Source organism: Pagrus pagrus (assembly GCF_965226575.1).
Source record: "Pagrus pagrus genome assembly, chromosome: 16".
Taxonomy (NCBI): Eukaryota; Metazoa; Chordata; class Actinopteri; order Spariformes; family Sparidae; genus Pagrus; species Pagrus pagrus.
The window spans coordinates 24,335,504-24,356,371 of NC_140200.1; the positions used below are offsets into that span (position 1 = coordinate 24,335,504).

The 20,868-nt window shown below is 40.8% G+C and overlaps 1 protein-coding gene across 1 annotated transcript in view; it reads right to left on the reverse strand.

The window, feature by feature from the left end:
* Positions 1 to 17,619, reverse strand: part of opn5 (opsin 5) — a 61,148-nt gene extending 43,529 nt beyond the window's left edge. Inside the window, exons 1-2 of the mRNA XM_084377053.1 lie at positions 17,439 to 17,619; positions 998 to 1,144 (exon numbers count right to left, since the gene is read on the reverse strand). Of these exons, the coding sequence (XP_084233179.1) occupies positions 998 to 1,121 (124 nt within the window). The 5' untranslated portion in view covers positions 1,122 to 1,144; positions 17,439 to 17,619. The remainder of the gene's footprint in view (positions 1 to 997; positions 1,145 to 17,438) is intronic.
* Between the last annotated feature and the right edge of the window lie 3,249 nt (positions 17,620 to 20,868).

The window sequence follows — 20,868 nt, forward strand, 5'->3', positions numbered from 1 at the left end:
TTTATTTTGCTGATTTAAGGGTCTGCCTCTGAAGCAGGAGTGAGAGAGGCAGCAGGGAAAAACAGCGTGTAGAGCTCAAACATTTCAAATCTAACGCAGCGAATTAAGGGTTTATTTAGTTGGTGATTCTTGGAAGTGGAAAAACTTACTGTCCCAGACATCAGGTGAACTCTTTTGTGAAGTAGTTGGGGTGACACCACCATCATTGGCCGCATTGTAACGATGACAGGACATCAGGCGGAACTCAACAATCTTGCAGAGTGGTGCACAGAAAACAATCTACTGCTCAACGTCAGCAAAACCAAGGAGCTGATTGTTGGCTTTAGAAAGAAGGAGGCAAAGACACACACCCCTGTCTACACCAGTGGAGCTGAGGTGGAGCAGGTGAACTGTTGGAGGTACCTTGGAATTACCATCACTGAGAACCTGTCATGATCATTGCACAGCACCTCCCTGGTGAAAAGGCTCTACTTCTACTGAAACTTAAGACGGCTAAATTCCAACAGAATCGTCTAACCAGCCAACTACCATACTTGATTCCTTTGTCGCCCCTGTTGCTCTGTATTCATGTATTGCCTCCATCTGAAAATGATGTGCTGCAGGACACGTTATTTTCTAATCAAGCCCGTCACACCCACAGGGGGCTGCAAGGTGTTGAAATTTCCTATTTTGCCTAGTAACCACTGTGTCTTTCCTCCACAGCCAGCCAAAGTAAACTCACACCTTATAGACAGCTTCCTGTGTGTCCAATCAACCAGCATGAGAAATGACACACTGAAGTGAACTGCTTCTCAATGGGAGGATACAATCGTACATCTTTTCACCTTAAGCATTCATTGCATGCCAGACATGATCATTTTTCTTTACATTTCTGTCTCTCAGTGAGATGTTGATGTGCTTTGAGCCTGATTGAAGTGACACTTGTTGCCATTTTCAATTCAAAAGAATAAAAGAAGAAGAGATGAATACAAAGAATTCTTTGCAATCGTAGACTGACCTATGATACAGATGTAAAAAGCTGCAACGATGTCCGCCTCTTTGGAGAGTCTCGAGGCGAAGGGGTCACCATGGAGGAGATAATGGGGGACGTATGAGGGGTGCGGCCACGTCTCGTTCTCCATCACTGCCTTGAGTGGGGAATGTCCTGTGAAATGGAGGAAAAGGCTGAAACAATGGAGCTCCTTCCTCAGATTGAAAACACTTCACACACACACACACATTGGATAAACAGGACACATAGCTGCACAGATGTACCCATACCTGCAGTGTATGAAATGTAAACAGACACATGCATGGAATAATTCATGAGCCCATATCGACAAACTCTATAACACAACCATGACCATGACTCCTTGCCAGCAATCAAAAGCAGATGCCACAAGTGTCAAGAGAGAGAGATTGTCTGACGTCAGTCTGCTCATGAGGAGAGACCAACTGCACATTCCTGACAGACAAGATAATGAATGTGAAGATTTATTATCGTAGATGAGGTTTGTCTCAGTTGTGCAGGTTCAAGAAAACAGAAAACGAAAACCATTTTGACAGAAGACATTTTGAAATGTCGCAGTTCGAAAGGCACAGATACGAATAATTTAAAAAAACATGGCTTAATTCCATTTAGCTGCTTTAGTTTCAAGGTCCTGGTGTAAGCTAGCAGCTAGCAGCAAAAGGTCCACATTCCAGTAACTGACCAAAACATGGGAAATAATAATTATGAACCTATAATGTGAATGAAGTAAGAGCCAGTGTTATGAGAGTTGGCTAACTCCTACTGTATCAAAATGTGGCTCTCTGAATTAACGAGCTAATGTTAGCCATCTCTTTACTAAGATGCTAAGCGATAAACCAAGCTCACAACCCTGCGCTGTCGGCTATAACCAATTCCAAATAAGTTGGGACGCTGTGTAAAAGGGAAGTAAAAACACAATGCAATCATTTGCAAACCAATACATGTGCAAATGGAGTTACAGTAAGAAACAAGAAAAGATTAAGGTGTGAATGAAGGGTTCCATATTTGTAGTTTATAGTATATTGTTGGTTTTTGCAATTTCTCAACTGACAAAAGCAAGAAGCAAGCAAAAAAGTTAGGACCTAGGCTGTGACGCTCCTGAACTCATCCTCACTGTTTACAAGACTCTATTCAAATAGCTGACAGTGGTATGTACTCAGTACTCATTTCACTGATGCAGAGTGGAAAGTAGGGCGAGATGGAAACAAGATTATCGAGATTCAATTCAATTACTGTGCCAAATTCTGTTCTTTTATTGTCTTGAGTTATAAATCAAGCGCACTGCTTCACTGCCTTATAAGTTAACAAGTTAACACGACAGGTAACTAATTCAGCTGTTTTCACAGGGAGATATCACACACGCTCATACATAATGAACTTATTGGGAGAGCAGGCGGGGACAGCTGTTACGCACTGTGGCAATCCCAAAACCTCATACAAGTAAGTAAAGTCAGAGCCCAGCATATGACAGCTTACAGCACATGTCTCGGCTCTACAGTGAAGTGTGTGACATGCTCAGAGCTGACAGCATGTTCAGAACTGAATGACTGAGAAAACTCAGACAGAAAAAACTTAATCAAAGGGCACGGTGAAGCCCATGATGCCGCTGTACACATTTATTCTTTAATACTTTTTTTAGTAAAGTTATATCTAAAGTTCAGGGAAAACCACTGTTTAGAAAAGTTGTTTTAAAAGTTAAATATATGCATGATTTTCAAAGGTCACTGAGTAATCATGCTATATAACAAGCAGTTAAAAAGCACAAAAAAGGCTCTACTTCCAATGGAAACTTAAATTCTAGAGCAACATTCTGGTCACTTTTATAGAGACTATAAACAACTGACTGGAAACATCACAAACTGTCATGGTTCATCACGGCCCCGGACAGGAAGGCTCTACAGCGGCTGATTAAAACCACCAGAACATCACTGGTACCATCTACAGAGCATCAGTGACATCAGTGAAGTGAGATGTCTGCACAGAGTCCAAAGATACTAAAAGACAACACCCACCCAGCCACAGTGTGTTCACCCTGCTGCCATCTGACAACAGATACAGAAGTATCTGCTGCTGTACCACCAGACTACAGAGAGGCTTCAATCCCCTGGCCTTAGAATGTTGTTTCTTTTTTTTAAACCCATGTGAATTAAAAAATGACAATAAATTTACCTTGTACATTGAAGTACTCTTGATTATGATGTTTGCCACAATCAAGTAGCGCTCGTGTAAAGAGGACTGAAATACTGCATCCAAAATGTCCAAACTGTGTGCATCAAGATCCAAAGTCAGAATCCATGCAACACCTCCTTCCTTTGATCACTGATTCAGATGTCGATTATCATTGCAACTGTAGGAGCTTCAAAGCATTTGGGTGAGCCCTAGTTAGTACAGGTTTTAATTATAATAATTGTGGTTCCGAGATCAACCAAATACTTCACAATCATAATTTGTTCCTCAGTCTGTTAGGAATCTCACACTGTGTGGGCACTAGTTAGAGAGACAGTAGAAGACTTTGTAACAGCATCCTTCTTGATAGAGTTAAAGGTTTATTGATCAAGTGTCACCTATCGAGCTGTAAAATCCTGTGCCTCAGGACTAAACTGAGAGATCACACGACCAGCACACGTTTTTCTCAGTTTAAATGAGTGCAGCCCATGTCAGTTCAGTTCATGGCTCCGGTCTTATCTCAAATGACATTCAAACCACAGATTGACACCAATTGATTCAGCGGTTGAGCGAACCTTCTGGTGACCTCTGCCCTTTATAATCAGCATGGTTAATGGTTTTCCCTAAATCAAGTGAGTTATATCTGCTGTTTGAACAAAGATTCTCATTATCTCATATGACCTCACCAGATACAGGGAGCTCTTAGTGTCCTCACCCTCTTTCTGTCATATGTTAAGTAAGCACAGTGTATACTGTATCTGATTCTCTCTTTCCTATAAAGCACCAGCTTCTGGCTTGAATGCCTTCTCTTCTGTTTCCCATGCCGAGCAAAGAAGGCACGCACTGTGTATTTGCTTCCCTGATTTCAAAACAAAAGCTGTTTCAGCTCAAAACTACTCCACAGACTCATAATGCCTCTGCAGTTATCATGAATAACCACATGTTCTCTGGTTATATCACTCTTTGTGCATGTGAATTCTCATCGTATTGAATAACGCTTTGAAAGCTGAGTCCAGTGAGTGAAAAACATTGAACTGAATGCGTGTTTTTCCCTCATGCTGCTCACGGTGAGAAGTCAAAGCGACACTTGATCCCCTTAGTACTAGGTAACAAAGTGGCTCTGCTACTTCAGTTACAGATCATTTAATTTCTTATAACTTCTTCACAATAAAAGCCCCCCATTGTTTAGTCATTTAAAAGCTTTTATTATGAAGCAGCATTACAGGAAACATTAACCAAACATGACTCCTGAAACATCTGAAAAAGATTCAGTTAGAAGCTGCAAAGGTACTGAGAGCTGAATACACTGACTTTTAAAAACGCCTCTCTCTCTCTCAGGTTTCCTGCAAAGACATGAGTGCAGTATTGATTTGCTACACACACTTATTTGATGGGGAGACGGGTGCTTGCTAAGGTTGGCCGTAGTCACGAGACATCACCGCAGCCTGTTAGGAGGCGGGGCGGGCACGACTTGGCCCTCCTCCGGAGAAGGTCCATTGCTGGCGTAGCTCTACTCAACTCAGCGCAGCCAAAAGTGCTGGTGGAAAAAACCCCATTAGTGTATAAAGTTTACAAGTTGTTGTTTTTTTTAAAATGGATGTATTTCGAGCATCATTTAACTGCATTAGCTGTTTTTTTGATCAGGTAACCCAGTGATACAAGCAATAGTATCACCTTCAAAAAGTTGTTTTTGCTGAAGTGTTGGAAAACAATTGCTTATTTAAACACATAGCGTGCACAGGGTAACAGCATTGATTTGGAATCATGTTTCTGGCCATCTATGTCAGCAACATAACCACTCTCCTTTTAGTTTTTTAGTTTTTTTCCTTGTCGGTCTGTTTTTTGATTCTGGACAGGTAGTGGGCAGTTTTTTATCGGAGCATTTTTGCAGAAAACAGCTGCCTGCTGCTGCTGGAGATGAGGTTAATGGGAGAGTAAACCAAAACACTGATCCAGGACAGACTAAAAGACTTTGTATAGCTGAAAAAAACTGCAGAGTCTTATGACCAATTATAGATCTAAAAATAGTAATTAGCATTAAAAACAACCTGTGGCAATCGTTTTCCAATTGCAAACAGTTGATTTTTTGATTCAACGTGTCCTCCTTCCTTCCAGCCATTCACAGTTGTTTTCTCCATGACAGCACAGATTCAACATAAACATCCACAGGCCTGAAATGCACTTCAGCGATCAATCACAATCAACAGCATGTCTTCTCTTATTTCTGTCAAACCTCTGCTATTACTGTGTTACTGCCTGCAGAAAAGTACCCGTGCCGCTCTTTGTTTACAACCAGTCCCTACAAAGGGGATGTATGGAGGCCCGGAAATGTCCTGGGAGGAAATAAATACAGTTGCCTCCACTGTGTTTGGCATTAGGCATAAAATATACAATAATTGTATCGTAAAGTGCGCTGCCTCTGCACACAAGCCAAAGTCTTAGGCTGCTCACGTACGCACATCACTCATACTTGAGACCAGCACACACACACACACGCTTTCTGGAAATAGCTGCAGGTGAAATGATAAGGTGGGCACGAAATACAAGGTGAGAGATCTGGCCTTGAATGTGTCTACACTGTTTACCATTTTCACTGATTGTCTTATTTTTTTCAGTGTCAACAGCTCTCAGTAAAACGTCTCTCTGAGGCACATTAATAAACATACTAATGAAATCATTCTATCTATTTTTACTGAAGCCGTTACTGAGGCCAATATTGTTCTTTCATTTGATCCTGAGATCCTAAAGTCTGTTTCAATGTGCAAACTACAGATTAATCATTGAACATTCTTCTGACATTTATAATGACGAGTTATTATGGCGGTTGTGTTTACAGGTACATGTGTGGGCGCTGTAAATAGCTCAGCTGTGCGTAATGGTTGCACGCTGATGAATCAGTTGTACTTTTTGCGAGGACGGAAGGAAGGAAAGGAGGAAAAGAATGAATGAATGAAGGAAGGAAGGAAGGACCGAAGAAAGAAAGTAAGGAAGAAAAGAAAGGGACATTATGTACTGAATTGAACCATACTGCACACTGTTTACTGTCTACTGACAGTTGCACTGTTGTAATTGTAATGTAATTGTAATTTGTCATCAGTAGTAAACATTTGTCTGACTGTGGTGTGGTTTTATACACTGATTATTAGGAAGCAGATGATACAGACAGTCAGGGACATCCAGTCCAGAGAGGTCCAACGCAGACAGATCCAGCTCAGAGAGACCCTGCTCATGGAGATCCAGACAACAGGATAGGTGTTTTTTATACACTGAGGTGTAAGCAGATAAAGATATACATAATAGTAAAGGTCTTCCCTGGTCTGATGAAATATCTTTTGAAGGGAAGAAATGCCACTTTTATAGAATTGGCTCATTCTAATTTATAATAGAAAATGATTGTCTGCATGAAACACAGAATTGTATCAGATTGTATCACATCGTACCCAAACCGGATCAAATCGGATCGTACCAAATCGTTCCATAATAAAAAGAACCGTCCCTGTATCGTATTGTAGCCCATGTGTCTAGATTCGTCGTCCTATGAGGGAGAGATGCACACCCCTACATCCCTTACACTTTAAAAATGGCTCTCTACAGTAAAAGCCAGTTCTTCAAGGCTTTGAAATATTTTCTACTGCCATGAAAAAAGATTGATAGATGAGTCATTACTGTATTGATTGTCAGGCTTTTAAAGCCCTTACTCTGTGTCGTGCATCACAACATACAACTTGTGCCTGCGAAACGCCTCCCCTGAACATAAGTGACTGTTGATCAAAGCTTGACAAGCACAGCAGCTTTGTCTGGATGCTGTATCGTAGGCAACTGGACTTGTTGTCCAGTGGAGCTAGATTTACCGTGACCTGCATCAACAGCAGCTTTGTGTTTCACTGCACGTTTAAGGGGTGTGTGGGGCTACAGAGTTTGAAGGATGGTGCTCTTGTGCACTTGGTTTGTTTAAAAAATGTGTTAAGAATAGATAAAACTGCATTTAATCGCTCTCAAGTAAGCTATTACTGTTAGCATGTCCGGAGGCGTGAGGGGCTGTGTCAGGGGGAGTATGTCAGACGCTGTGCTCTGCACATTAGACAGCTAGAAATCAATGTAACCTGCACAAAGCAAGACCTCAAAACAGTGTGTGACTGTGGAAAACTGTTCAGGTTCCATGTGAGCTCTGAATGTACAGTATATGAGATGGTCACAGAGATAGTGGCTTTGGTTTGAGTCAGCAGATTTAAGAACTAGTGTGGATCAGTGTACACAACTGTTGTTGAGAGTGTTTAAACTTTTTACCATCCTGCCTGTAGATTTAGGGATAAATATTATAACTTTGTGTCATGGCTAGCAAAAAAGTTGGCAAACCCCAAAAGCCCTCGACTCAACTTCTTACAGAAAGGATGAGGCAGAAGGTAAAGAGTATGCTGGCAGACAGCCCCTACCCTCTCTTCAGCCACCTCAAGCATCTGAGCCCTCACGTCAAACACATCAGGCTTTTTTAAAAGGACAAGATGTAGTTTTAGGGAAGAAATTCGAAATCAGAATTTTAATATTTACAATATCAAACAGTATGAAATTGTGTTGTTCATTCAGTCATGAAAACAAAGACAGTTTGTTTGTTCAGGCAGAAAAAAAAATCTGCCAATTTCTCTTCTTATTAACATTTCTCCAACAAAACTACAGAGTGCTCCTTTAAGCCCAAAGCACACAGTTTGTGTGGCTTTAGTTGACAGGGGGGCACACACACACACACACACACACACACACACCAGCATCCAATGATGAACGTGATTTGCGAGCATGACGGTTGTTCTCTCTCATAGTCTATTTATACCACTTTTACACCAAAATCAGCACGTATACGCAGATTCTGGTAATGCCACTATAGCCACTAATAATGGGCAATTAACTCCTTTCACATTGCGAGTGGACAATGTTGGTGTGAAAGGAGTATTATTTATGGCTCTTAGATCATGACCTTAAAGTTCATGCAGATAAAGAGGTGTAAAAGTCCATCAATCCAGATTGATATATATACAGCCATGGTTATATGGTGTATATGTATATACAGTAGATGTATAATGACAGTCTTCAGTTCCTATGATTTCTACAGCTCTCATGTTTCTGTGATGAATGAGTGGAACAGAACTACTTTGTCAGAAAAACATTCATGAAGTTTGGTTCAGTAATTAATTTATTATAGGTCTTCTTATACATGCAAACAGCTGTTTGTAAGTGTAAAGTGAATGGCACATTGTGTCACTGCCACGATCAGGAAGAAAACACAAACTATCACCTGCTGCTGAGAGAAAACTGGTCAGGATGGAGAAGACTGACTTGAACCCCATCAGAACATGTGGACTGTGCAGAAGAAACAAGTCTGTGTCAGGAAGCCAACGAAATTAGTTGAACTTCACTGATTCTGTCAAGAGGAGTGGTTAACTGACGGATTCCCAGTTGAGTTTTTTAAAAGATTTCAGGATAAACTGTCCCCATTACTGCATGCTGTATATAAGGAATCGCTACAACATGGTACTCTCCCTCCCACTTTAAGACAAGCCTCCATAAGTCTCCTATTAAAATAAGATAAAGATCCGGTTCTCTGCAGCTCCTACAGACCTCTCTCATTAATAAATGTGGATGCTAAGATTCTTGCGAAAACAGACGGCAGCACATATCCATAAGATTTCATTTTGGTTCAAATCAGTTGATCTGCCATGGTGTGATTTAGAGGCGCAGTCATGTGTTTCATCCTCTCTACCTGCCTTACTTACCTCTTCTATTCCATCCAACCTCTCTGGCTTTACAAATAACCAAGTGGTTCACTCCACACTTAAAATTTGGTATCAATTTAGGAGGCACTTCAAATTTAAGTCAGCATCCACTTTAGCCTTTAATGAGGAATCATTTATTTCGACCTGCATTCACAGATTCAACCTTTTTTGCATGGCATAATAAGGGCCTGAAATGTTTCAAAGACCTTTACAAGGATGGTATTTTTCGCAGCTTTACAGATCTCTCAGGAGAATTTAATCTCCCACCCTCTCATCTTTTTCGTTACTTTCAAATTAGACACTGCGCTAATGGTTTGTTTCCAGTTTTTCCCTCATTACCACCAACTCTACTGTGGGAGGAGCTGCTAAGCCACGATCCACTTCAGAAGTCACTCATCTCTAAAGTCTATAATGAAATACTGTCTTTGATTGCTCACCAGTTACTAAAGTCAAGGCTGTTTGGGAACAAGAACTGGGTCTACATCTGGAAGATGACTGGTGGGACACTGCTCTTCATAAAATTTACACTTGCTCAGCCTGCGCTGGTCTCACACTTACACAATTTAAAGTATTGTTTAGAGTCCATTATTCCAAAACTCGACTGTCACAAATCTATCCCAGTATCACCGATAATTGCAAATTATATGACAAATGCCACGCTTCATCTTGCAATTTAACTCATATGTTTTACTCTTGTTCGTTACTTTCTCGCTTCCGGCAGAATTATTTCGATACCATGTCAAAAATACTTTCAATGACCATTAAAGTCTCCCCCCATGTCGCCATATTCGGGCTCCCAGAAGACCATAATCGTTTTACCTCTAACCAATTAGATATTTTAGCTTTTACTTCCTTATTGGCAAGACGCCATCTTCTTCTTAACTGGAAGTCAACTAAAGCTCCCTCTAGCGCTCAGTGGCAGGATGACACCATGTCCTCTACAGCTGGAGAAGATCAGATATTCAGTGAAAGGTAACTCTGATAAATTTTATAACAAGTGGCTTCCTTTTTTAACATTCTTTAACTCTCTTCAGTCTCTGCCGGATTGATGGACCCCCACCCCCTCTCTTCCTTTTTATTCTTATCTTATCATTATTATTATTATTATTATTATTATTATTTATTTGTTTATTTTTTCTCTTCTCCTGTCTTTTGGCTTACCGTGTATTTTTGTTTATACCCTGTAGCTTAAACACTTATTCACTTATTACATACAAGAATCCGGAGTCACTTATTTATTCATTATTTTATTCTTTTTGTTTTGATTTGCACATTGTTTCTTTGTTGCCCGATCATGTTCTCATTGGGCCACAAATATAAAATAAGAAAACATCCTAGGAGGCAGACTGTTTGTCTTGCCCTTCATTCATCATGTTGCACAGTATTTCCACTGTATCGATATGTTTATATTTACAATTGTGATGCGGATGTGATACTCAATGTGATGATTACATTGGTTCCTGTTCTAATGTGCCTTACCTCCTAATAAAAATATTGAACAAAAAAAAAAAAAAAAAGAGGAGTGGTTAAAAATTCAGCCAGAGGACCAACAGAAGCTTGTGGACGGAGATCAAAAGCATCTAATTGAGGTGAAAATGAGTGAGACATTTAACCAAATATTAGAATTACTGTATGTATATTTTTGATCCAGCAGATTTGGTCACATTTTCAGAAGACCTTTAATAAATTCATTACTGAAGCAAACTTTAAATCATAGATCCATATGACCATTTCTAAGACGCGCCTTTAAATTGAAATTCCACCGGCATGTCTGTGTCACCTTGTCCGTCCAAGCACCCCTCCTTCCTAAATAGTCAGCTCTAGTGCCGGGCAGGTAATGACAAGCACATAACAAGACAGTGAGGACATTTACTCCCCTCTCAGGAATACATTATTAGTGGGGAATTATCTCAGATTTTGAACAGTGAAACAGGACATCTCACTCAGCAGTCCACTAACTTGTTGGTCTCGCTACATTATTATCAGCTGATCTGTTTCAACAATGTTAGCTTGAAAAATGTGCCTGCAGGCTGAAATTCAACCATGGTGTTCTGTGGGAAGATGCAGCGACTTCAACCAGTGGTGAGTGAGGAAATAATACATGTCATATGTAAAGCTATGTGTAGAGGAAAATTCTGCCAGCTGCTAGGCTAATTTTATGCTATCTAAGCTATCTTATGCTATGTTATCTAAAATGACATAGGCTTAAACTGATAATGGAGACTAACAAAAAACAATTATTGTTTCATTGACAGTTAATATTGATCCAAATCTTTAAACTTATGATTAATGTACTGATTGTTTAAAATGGGCTGATGATGTTGAATCGAATTGAAATCAGACTTTGTGATAACTACAAATATCGCATAGTCATCCAATGAATCAATATATCCTATTGTGATGTGGTTTACACCCCTCATGAACAGAACAGGCTCCTAGTCATGCTGTTGTAGTTTAAATTTGTATGAGCAGACTATTACTAAAAAGCTGTCACACTGATGGACACCTCCTTTCTGCATAATAGCTCCATCAGCTTGCTTTAAACGTGTACAATAATATTCCTCAAAATACATAACTTTAGTTTATTGGTTCAACATTTCCCATCTGGCAACGCTGCCACAGGACACCACCAGAGGGCCTGTGTCAACGCCTCGACGGGTCAGAGCAAAGTCCAGTCTTTGGGCTGCAAGTGGGGACTTGTGATTTTGAATGGCAGCAACACGTTTCAAAAAACAATGTGGAATGCTCCAGAAACACCTGTTCGGAACGTTTCACAAGTAAACTGGTTCATTATGACAGGTGATAGTATGATTGGCAATGAAAGGGGCATCCTTGAAAGGCTCATCATAATTCACAAGCGAGGTTCAAGCACATGATTGTGTAGGATATCATTATCTGGGCATTTTGTAAAACTGTTGGCAGTAAATGCAGTTTATCTGCAAATGATTACCAGCTGCGACAGCATCGGCTGATGTTTTGGACAGTGTGTGTGTGTGTGTGTGCGGTTTGTGTGTGCGTGCGTGTGAGAGACATGTGAGCGACATGGTTCAATCCCTGTCGGTGTGCCTCATGAGACCTTATTTCAGAAAAAAAATCTACAGTAGTCAAAAATGTTTTGATCCTGTTAGAATTTCTCCATGAACTAAACGTATGATGTTTGTCAGTTTAAAAGATGATTTTGCAAGTCAACAAAGTCCAACGCAAAGATATTGAAGTATCATTTAGTGTAGTGTAAAACTGATCGGACAAATATCGTATTTACACATCATGGAACAGCTCAAACAGGATCAATAAAATGAATTGCCACACTTTCATTGCGAAGTGTAAAGACTGACAGGCAGAGCCACAGTAACACAGGGGCTGAGCAAGTCAATTAAACAGTTTATTCAATAAATATAAATTGATAAAATAAATTGAAAAAAATGATGACAGATTATTTTGCCAAGAGGCAGGACTCAGGTAACCTGCTGAAACACCCAGCACTGATCATGAAGGTTATAACAACAGATAAGTAGATTATCGTGAGGCGCAGTATTGCACAAGGCTTCAATTTTCTTCAGGAGTAACCCAGTAATGGTAAAGTCTATTAATGCTCTCTAAAATAATTCAGGAAAAGGTCACACCACTCTGAGGTAAAGACATGACAGCCTGGATACAGACAAATGAAAAGAAAAATCTAGGCTTTGTCTCCGTTTTGCTTTTGTGCAGCTCAGAATGACTTCTGAAGAGAAAAGAGGCTTCCCACAGCTCAATGCCTCTGTTTGTTTGGAAGGCTGATCGATACCATGACAAGACGTAATGCAGAATGAGACACTTTGTGTTTGGAAATGAGGGCCTGAGCCAGGCTCAGGGGGTAACATCTAACAGCTGGGAAACACACACACACACGCACACACACACACACATACCACTGCCTACGGCTTTGCATCAAACATCTAAAGGGGAATGATTTCTCTGGTTTCCACGCAGACAGATGTGACCTGGAATACAAAATGTTCTGTACATCAAAGAGTGTACAATATATATATTATATATTTCATATGTTTGGAGTCTGGAGTCTTCCTGGTGAGAGCTGAACAGAACAAAGCAGGACTACGCACAGAAAATAAACAGCAGTGTGACCATAATGAGAGAGAAGTGACCTGAAGACTGAGAGCAACCAAAGGAACATTTATAATGAGAACGATGGATGGTTTATCGGCTGAACATCAGTAGTGACCAACGTTCACGTTGTTGAATCATGTATCATTTAAAATCACGAGTGTCCCTGCTTTTTATCACACACATCTTGTTTGGGCATCCAGGGGCTCCGTAGTGATTGTGCCATCATGTTCTGCAGCCATGATTCGACAGTTTCTTCCCCCGGGCCAACAGCCAATGGTTGCAGCCAAGGCACTGTTGCTCTTCATTTTCAGTGGATGTAATATTATTATATTATTGAATTTATGCGCAGTGTGATGAGGGGCTGAATGACTTTTAAACAGTTAAGTTATTGTTTTCTAACGATGATTTTTATGTTTCCCTAGCAAAAAAAAACAGCACCAGCACTCAGCCATATTGTTGCTTTAAACATTTGTATCGGTCCAGAATTCTACAATCAGTGCATCCCCAATGCAAACATCTTAATACCCCTCTATAACTTTGCTCCATTGTTAATAACAGTATAAAACTGAATAAGAAGAAAACTTTACCCAGGTCACAGGACTGCAAACTTGGTCATTAGTAATTAAAATGTACATGTTCTTTTCCTGTACTTTCATGCATCTGGTCAAACTGTGATGTTGGAGTGAATGTTAAGTATCTACTGGAAAGAAGATACAAGAAAAACAATTCAAATTAAGCAACTAAAAACAGCGATAAGATATAATGATGAAAAGCAGAGAGGTGATGCTAGATTGCATGTTTTTGCAGGTGAGATTAATATCAACAAAAGAGGCTTTCAACACCTCAGCTGGAAGCTCACAGTGTGAGAACAAAAGAGGAAATTGACAATGTGCAGCCTTTTTTCAGCGGCAGGAGTCCAGATAACTGATTCTGTGTGATGAAAGCCAGGAAGTCGTCAGTCGAACGCGTCACCTTAATCTCGTGGCTCGTGTCAACCCTCTTTCTCTCTCGCTGTTATGGGACTTGAAAATAATTTAATTGCTTAGTCTTTCAAACCTCGTCTGTGCATTCAAAGCTTAATTCCTCTGGGCTCCGTTGGTGTTGTTGTTAAAATCGAAATGCGTGTTGATCCGCAGCTGAAAATAGTGCCTGACAAATGCACTATTTCTTCCTGTTTGAGTGATGTTTGTTCCAATGACTGAGCCTTTTTTTAAAATCTAACTATATATTTGTCAGATGTTTTTGAAAATGTACGTCTTTATCTTTGTCTTTAGAGTCTTTTTAACTTTAACTTCAACTTTCATTTTTTTTAAATGTATCTAACTTCCTACTTTGTACCAAATCTATAACCTTTTTAAACTAATGTATCATCAGCAAACGATACAGTATTTGTCTTTATGGTGACATGATGGAGCATTTAAGAACAACATTGGTAACGTCCTCGAATTTTACAATCGGTGCATCCCTAATGAGAACATCTTAAAGGAGACATGTTGTGCTCTTCTGTTTATTTTTCCTTTCCTTCAGTGTGTTACATAGGTGTGTGCATATGTAAAAAGGCCAAATTCTGTGCTAGACACTGCTCCTGAGGAGCCCATGACTTCTTGACATCACTACATCATCATGTCACACATCGGCCTATTTTATGGCTATATTCACGGTAGTAGTGGCGCTAACTGGAAGCTGAAAACACAACAGAGCTGAGCGAGCAGTGTTCAGTCAGAGCAGACTGGGTGTTGTGGAGGGAGCGTCTCAGTCAATGGGGGAATACAATGCTGCTGCACTTAACAGTATGAGAAAACTGATTTCTTGAGCATTAAAGCATGTAAACCTATTCTAGTACTAATCCAGAATAAAATGATGTAATAATGTATCTTTAGCCAGCTGTGTTTGTCTGCATGGTGACATGCGATAAAGCATAATAACAGCACACAGACATGGTTGGAGACTATTTGCTACAGGGCTATTTTAGACTGTCTCTGTCCAGACGCATTTATCATTATCACATTTAACCTCAATAAGATTTAATATTTCATGCTTGAAATTAACCAGACGTGACAATTGTTTGTTGGCAACTCTGACGAAACTTTCCGTGAAACGGCCAAAACAAAACATGTGGTGGTGTTGTGACTTTATTAGCGTATTAAAACTCTTTGATGATAATGGATAAGAATTAGCCAAAAGCAAACCCATTTTTCACTCACATGAATGCTGCTATTTTGGTGTCTCTGGTGGGAAAGGAAAAAATACTGGTCGCTTTACATGAAATTAGATTTCACACAGTGATTTGCATATGACCAACAGTAACTTTTCAGTTACCTTCAGGGCAAGAGCTCTGGAGGACGTTCTGCAGCCAGCATGCAGACAACACCCTTTAAAACTTGAGACATATGGGCACTGTGTTGTATGATAAAGTAGGGTTGTTCCTGATGCTGGATTGGGTATCAGCGAGTACACGAGCCTGTGCACCAATCCAATACCACATCATTTATTTACTGCACAAGTAGTCCATGTCTGCAGTATATGTTTGATGGAAGCGAAACGCAGCCGCGTCAATCTGCACAGAGCAGATTGAGCCAGAACAACATGGCGGATCCAGTCAATTTTCTATAAATATAACACCCGGTGCCAACCCAGGCTCTACAGCACAACAAGTCGGACATGTTAACAAAAAAACACTTAAAACAGACAAATGACAAATGATTTCACTGTGTAGCCTACTCAGCCACAGTAGAAGCACAAAAACCACGGAGATATGATGAAATAAACACAGTCAGCAGGCAGGCATGCTGCTCTGCTTCTGAAACGCTCCCAGTGGGATCTGAAGCCGCAGAGCAAAACAGCGGCACACACGCCAGGTAACAGTCGTGCACAGTGGATTCAAGGTTTTAGTAGTATACAGCTGTTAAAAAACAGTCATTTACATGTTATTTTTGAATGCACTTGTATCGGATTGGAATTCTGTATCAGCTGATTCACAAGTTCAAATATCCAGTTTGGTACCTGGAAGTAAAAATGGAATGAGAACATCTGCACATTTTAAAGTGGCCGACGCACACCTGTGCACCCATCATGTTCAGGGACCCCACTCTTTCTACAGATCACTCTCCAGGACTTTTTCAGTGACGATCTGGCTGTTATGACAGACAGGGAGTGCACCTCTACACTAAAATATTAATAATTCATTTATAACCCCAGTGCCTTTTTCTCTTGTGCATCCAGTGTATGATCCACGGCTGCCTGAACACCAATAACTGAATAGCATGAACACCAGTAACCAGCACAGGGAGTTTTGCTTTCATCAAGAGCAATAGTAGATATACAGTAGAAAAAATGAGACAAGTCTCTTACAATGAACAACAAACTGTTGTGTCATATACACATAATCAGGTATAAATAACAGTTATTGTTATCAGAAGAAGAGCAAATGTGCCGTAAATGTCTGTATTAATGCACTAACCCCAGTGAGAGTGATGGTAAGTATGATCGATGGCTGATACTGAGATAAAGCTCTGTTTACATCTCCAGGAGTTTAAAGGAGCAGTCTGTAGTGTTGGCGAAGAAATGTTAATGAGAAAAAAATACATATTGTTGAGTTTGTATTATTACCTCATTAAAATTGTAAATATTAAAATTCTCAGTTTGATTTTTTTCCCCCCCCAAAACTGCACAGTGCCCCTTTAAAGCTCACATACAGTCACTAACAAAGTCATCCATTGTAACATCTCGTTCATTAGATTCAGTTTGGGGTGTGTCACAGCTCAAAATACACACTTTGCATCAGTGGATTTTCATATGCTCTGTATCTGTGATTGATGTTTTTTTTACACAGCAGGACTCCATCCCAAATGTAAAATATCTGTTTGGATGGTTTTATACCTGTTCATAACAGGTCTAAGGGGAGTTTGTCCTCCATTTTTTATGGAAGTAAACGTCAAAAACACAAGGGTTGACAAAATTACATAAGGTTTCATCTAAATATGATTGAATTCTAGTCATTCGAAGAAAAACTGTGAGAACAGAGGCTCGCAGTTGTTCTCCCTTGAAGCTGTAACAGTCTGTCTGTCTGTGTGTCTGTGTGTCTGTCTGTGTGTCTGTTGAAACGCTGCTTTAAACCTTCTAGCATCAACTTTTACATCACATCAGACCTTTGCTCATCTGGATTTTAGAGACTGGAAACTAAGAGACATCTCTATCCATCTATCTTCACTTGGCTTCAGTTGTGCTCAATTGCATAATATTACGGGTATTTTCAACTAAAGACAAGCAGGAGAATATCATGTCACTGTAGAGAGGGCAGGAGGACACTGTCCAGAGCTCAGTGGACAGAAATGGAAGACATGAAGGGGAAAAAAGAAACAAGCACAAAAGTGGAGGTTTGATTCATCACTCACCTCCTGATCATCGGTCATCAGTCATCCCGAGCGGAGTTTAATTCCCAATCATTAACTGCGGTGCTCAGTGGCAGCGGCAGATGTGAGTGAGTGATGGACACACACACACACACACACACACACACACACACACACACACACACACACAGCTGTAAAATATCCCTGCGATCCAGCTGCAACTTTCTCCTCAGAGCCTCCACCTGTGAGCGGCAGCATCAAGTCCGGCAGCCCGGTTCAGTTCTGATGGTTTTGTTATGTACAGTCTGTAGACACCGAGCGGAGACAAGAAGCGCAACTTCCGCTCAAATCTTTCAAAATAAAACCCTCCCGATCTGGTCGATTTTCACCGTAACACTTAATTGGACTCAGCTGCACCTCATAGAACCGACCTCTCAGCCTAATTGGATCAAATGAAAGCCTTTTAAATTCGATGTATGTGGATGTAGGTCTCTGAATGTCTTTGTGCGTAGGACTGATTCATTGATCAGAGATTTGGAGGTCTTCTGACCTATAATGGGACAGAGAGCACCTATAATTAACCTATTTGCCCTCTACAGTTTCACCAGCACAGCAGAATGGCACTCTGGCATGCTGACCTTGCTTTGTTTTCAGGGCTAATCACTGACAAGTCCATGTGCGTGATTAAAATGTAGATGAGGTAGACATTTTCAACAGTCTATTTCAAGACTTGTTTTTAGCTCTTAGTAAATAAATAAATATTAAACACATGCAGATGAATTTAGTAAAAAAAAAAAAACAATGTTTATTTTGATTCACTCTTGACATGTATATCTATATTCTGTATGTAGTTCACATATTTTGAATATATCAGGTTTATGTATGCTTGGTCCTGATCATCAATAAATTGTTTTAGTGTTTTGGGTTTAAATGTTCTGTGGGACAAAATAAGCTATAAGAACATCTCACATCGTGATCTCTCCAGTTGAGTGGCCTTAACATAAAAACAATAGACTGAAGATGAAGATTGTTTCCTGCCCCCCCAAAAAAACAATATCATCCTTGTATCTTGTATTCAGAACTCCCACCATTCAACAGTAGGCATTAACCTGCCAGGCAGCTGAAGGTAAGTGTGAGTGGCTGGGCTCCTTTTGATTTCCTGCTCCTTCCACTCTCTGTGCAATAAGTATTTCTAGATTGGAATATTACCTGGCCCCAGATGTGCTGTGTCGTAATTTGATAAAAGACTAATTAAGACGGGGTAATAAGGTTAGATAGTAAAATTGACCCACTTGGCCTTTAAATAGTTTTCAATTGAGTTAGAACCAACCTTTCCACACAGGTTGAGCCTGGAGCCTTCAGGGGCCCTGGAGCCCAGAGCCCGAGAGCAGCTGTGAGTCGTTTGTTTTCCTGCCTCGGTCGATGGAAGCTAACAGTCATAGGTTACCAGTGCTGGGAGAAGCACTCAAGATTGTTTACTTAAGTGATAGCAGCATACCACAGCGTTGACACGCAAAGCAAATTTTACCTCAGCTTTTAATGTACAGCGGTGTAGTTAGTTGCTTTCCACTGCTGTAGATGACCCCATGTAAACACAGAAATACCCTGAGAACACTGTGCATGGAAGTTTATCGCATTATGCGCTTCAAGAAGATGCACAACTTTACTTTGGAGGGCTACAGTCCCATTTCCTGTTGTGTCAGTGTCTCTGTGCGTCTGACTTGACCGCCGGCTGTGAGCGCAGGAGCCGCGGCGCTGCTGAAGCCTCGCAGCGGCTCAGCGCAGACTGATTGAATCCCTGCGGAGGACAGAGCAGCAGGCTGGAGGACTTCATCAGGAAAACAGAATATTCCAACAAATAAGCAGGAAAATAAATGTCCCTCCACTCTGACAGTGTCCCGTTCATCTGGAGGACAAACGTGTCCTCTGTTTAAATATTGACTCATGTACACACTGAGTAGAATGGGACATCTGATGCAGAGTCAGCACACTTTAAAGAAGTATTTAAACGAACAAAACCTCCTTTTTAAGCATTTTAATGTTGCCTCGAGTGAAGATTGTGGCCTGAAGTGTGAAATGAACAACAAAAGTAGGTTTATTTCATATTCTCTTTCCAAATATTTGCTGAAAAATGAATGCAGCATTTCTGTTGTAGCTCGTTTACATTTAAAGGGGCACTATGTAGTTTTGGAGAAGAAATACAGAGGGGCAAGAGGAAGTGGCTGAAATCTCTCCCTATGAACTGGAACAACCCTTCAACCCCCAGACATCAGCAGTTGACAGTGATGGTTTTTACGCTACGACCGGACTTAACGATAAGGCGTCTGTTGGAATCCCAGTGTCATCACAGTGCCGTTTGCCTTTTATCTGATGGAGATAGAAAAGCATGGACACTCACAACCCATCCACAACTTCACACTATCAATGAAGTCATCACATTAAATAGAACCCTGCTTCGTTGCTGGCCACTAACGTCAGCATCTTTTACAGGCTAACAGTAGCAACCCGTGCTCCCACCCTGCCAGTCTGCACTGATATAAGCTATACCATTGCAGCAACTTTGCCCGTGCCCCTGGTCTCCTTGAGTTTGTCCTTTGTGTGCAATTTGTTCCTGTTAACCTGTGTTTAATGTGTTAATCAGTCCTGTCTATTTAAGCCTATGTTTCTCTCATACTCTTTGTCAGTTCATCTGTTGGTTCACAGCATCTGTGCGTATGGTCCCTCAGAGTATCAGCCTCATGTTGAGCCTGAGTGATGGAGCGATGCACTGACAGCAGTAACTGGTCCAACTGCAGTTTGAATCAACAGTTTGCACTGTCTTTGTCACTCTCCTATGACTTCACGTTACCAATCAAGTCATCAAATAAAATAGAATGCTTCTTTACTGGCCACTAATATTAGCAGCGCTTTAGGCTAACATTAGCAACCCTTGCTCCTACCCTGCCAGTCGGCACTGGTATAAGGGAAGCAGCACTTTTCCATTACCTGTCTTTATCTGTTGTTTGCAGCTGCCCTCCTGCACTGCTGTCTGTCTCAGCCCATCAGAAGATACCATTCGATGCTCCAATAATAACAGATTCTCCTGCTCACTTCTAGATTGTATCTGCTCCCCTACATTTCTTGACAGACTCTCTTCTCTGACAGCAGACATCACTGATGTGCGGAGACACACAAGCAATTGATCACCTGCCCCAGCCCCTAGGGTTTGTGAGGGACTTCTCGTCCTCCATGTTTGTGTTGCCTTACATGCAGAGGGAAGATGACAGGCTGAATATGCACCAGACCATCCATGTTAAAAAGTGAGTTATGCCATTCTGGCTTGTGAATGCAGTCACCATTGGCCCTGCTTGACTGCACGGACCTGCAATTATGATAATAAAAGGAATTAATTTAAAGGACAAGTGGGAGTGTGGTTTAAGGCAGGCTGCTCGTGACTTCCCCCACTGTCCTCTGAGGGTGACTCACATGTAAC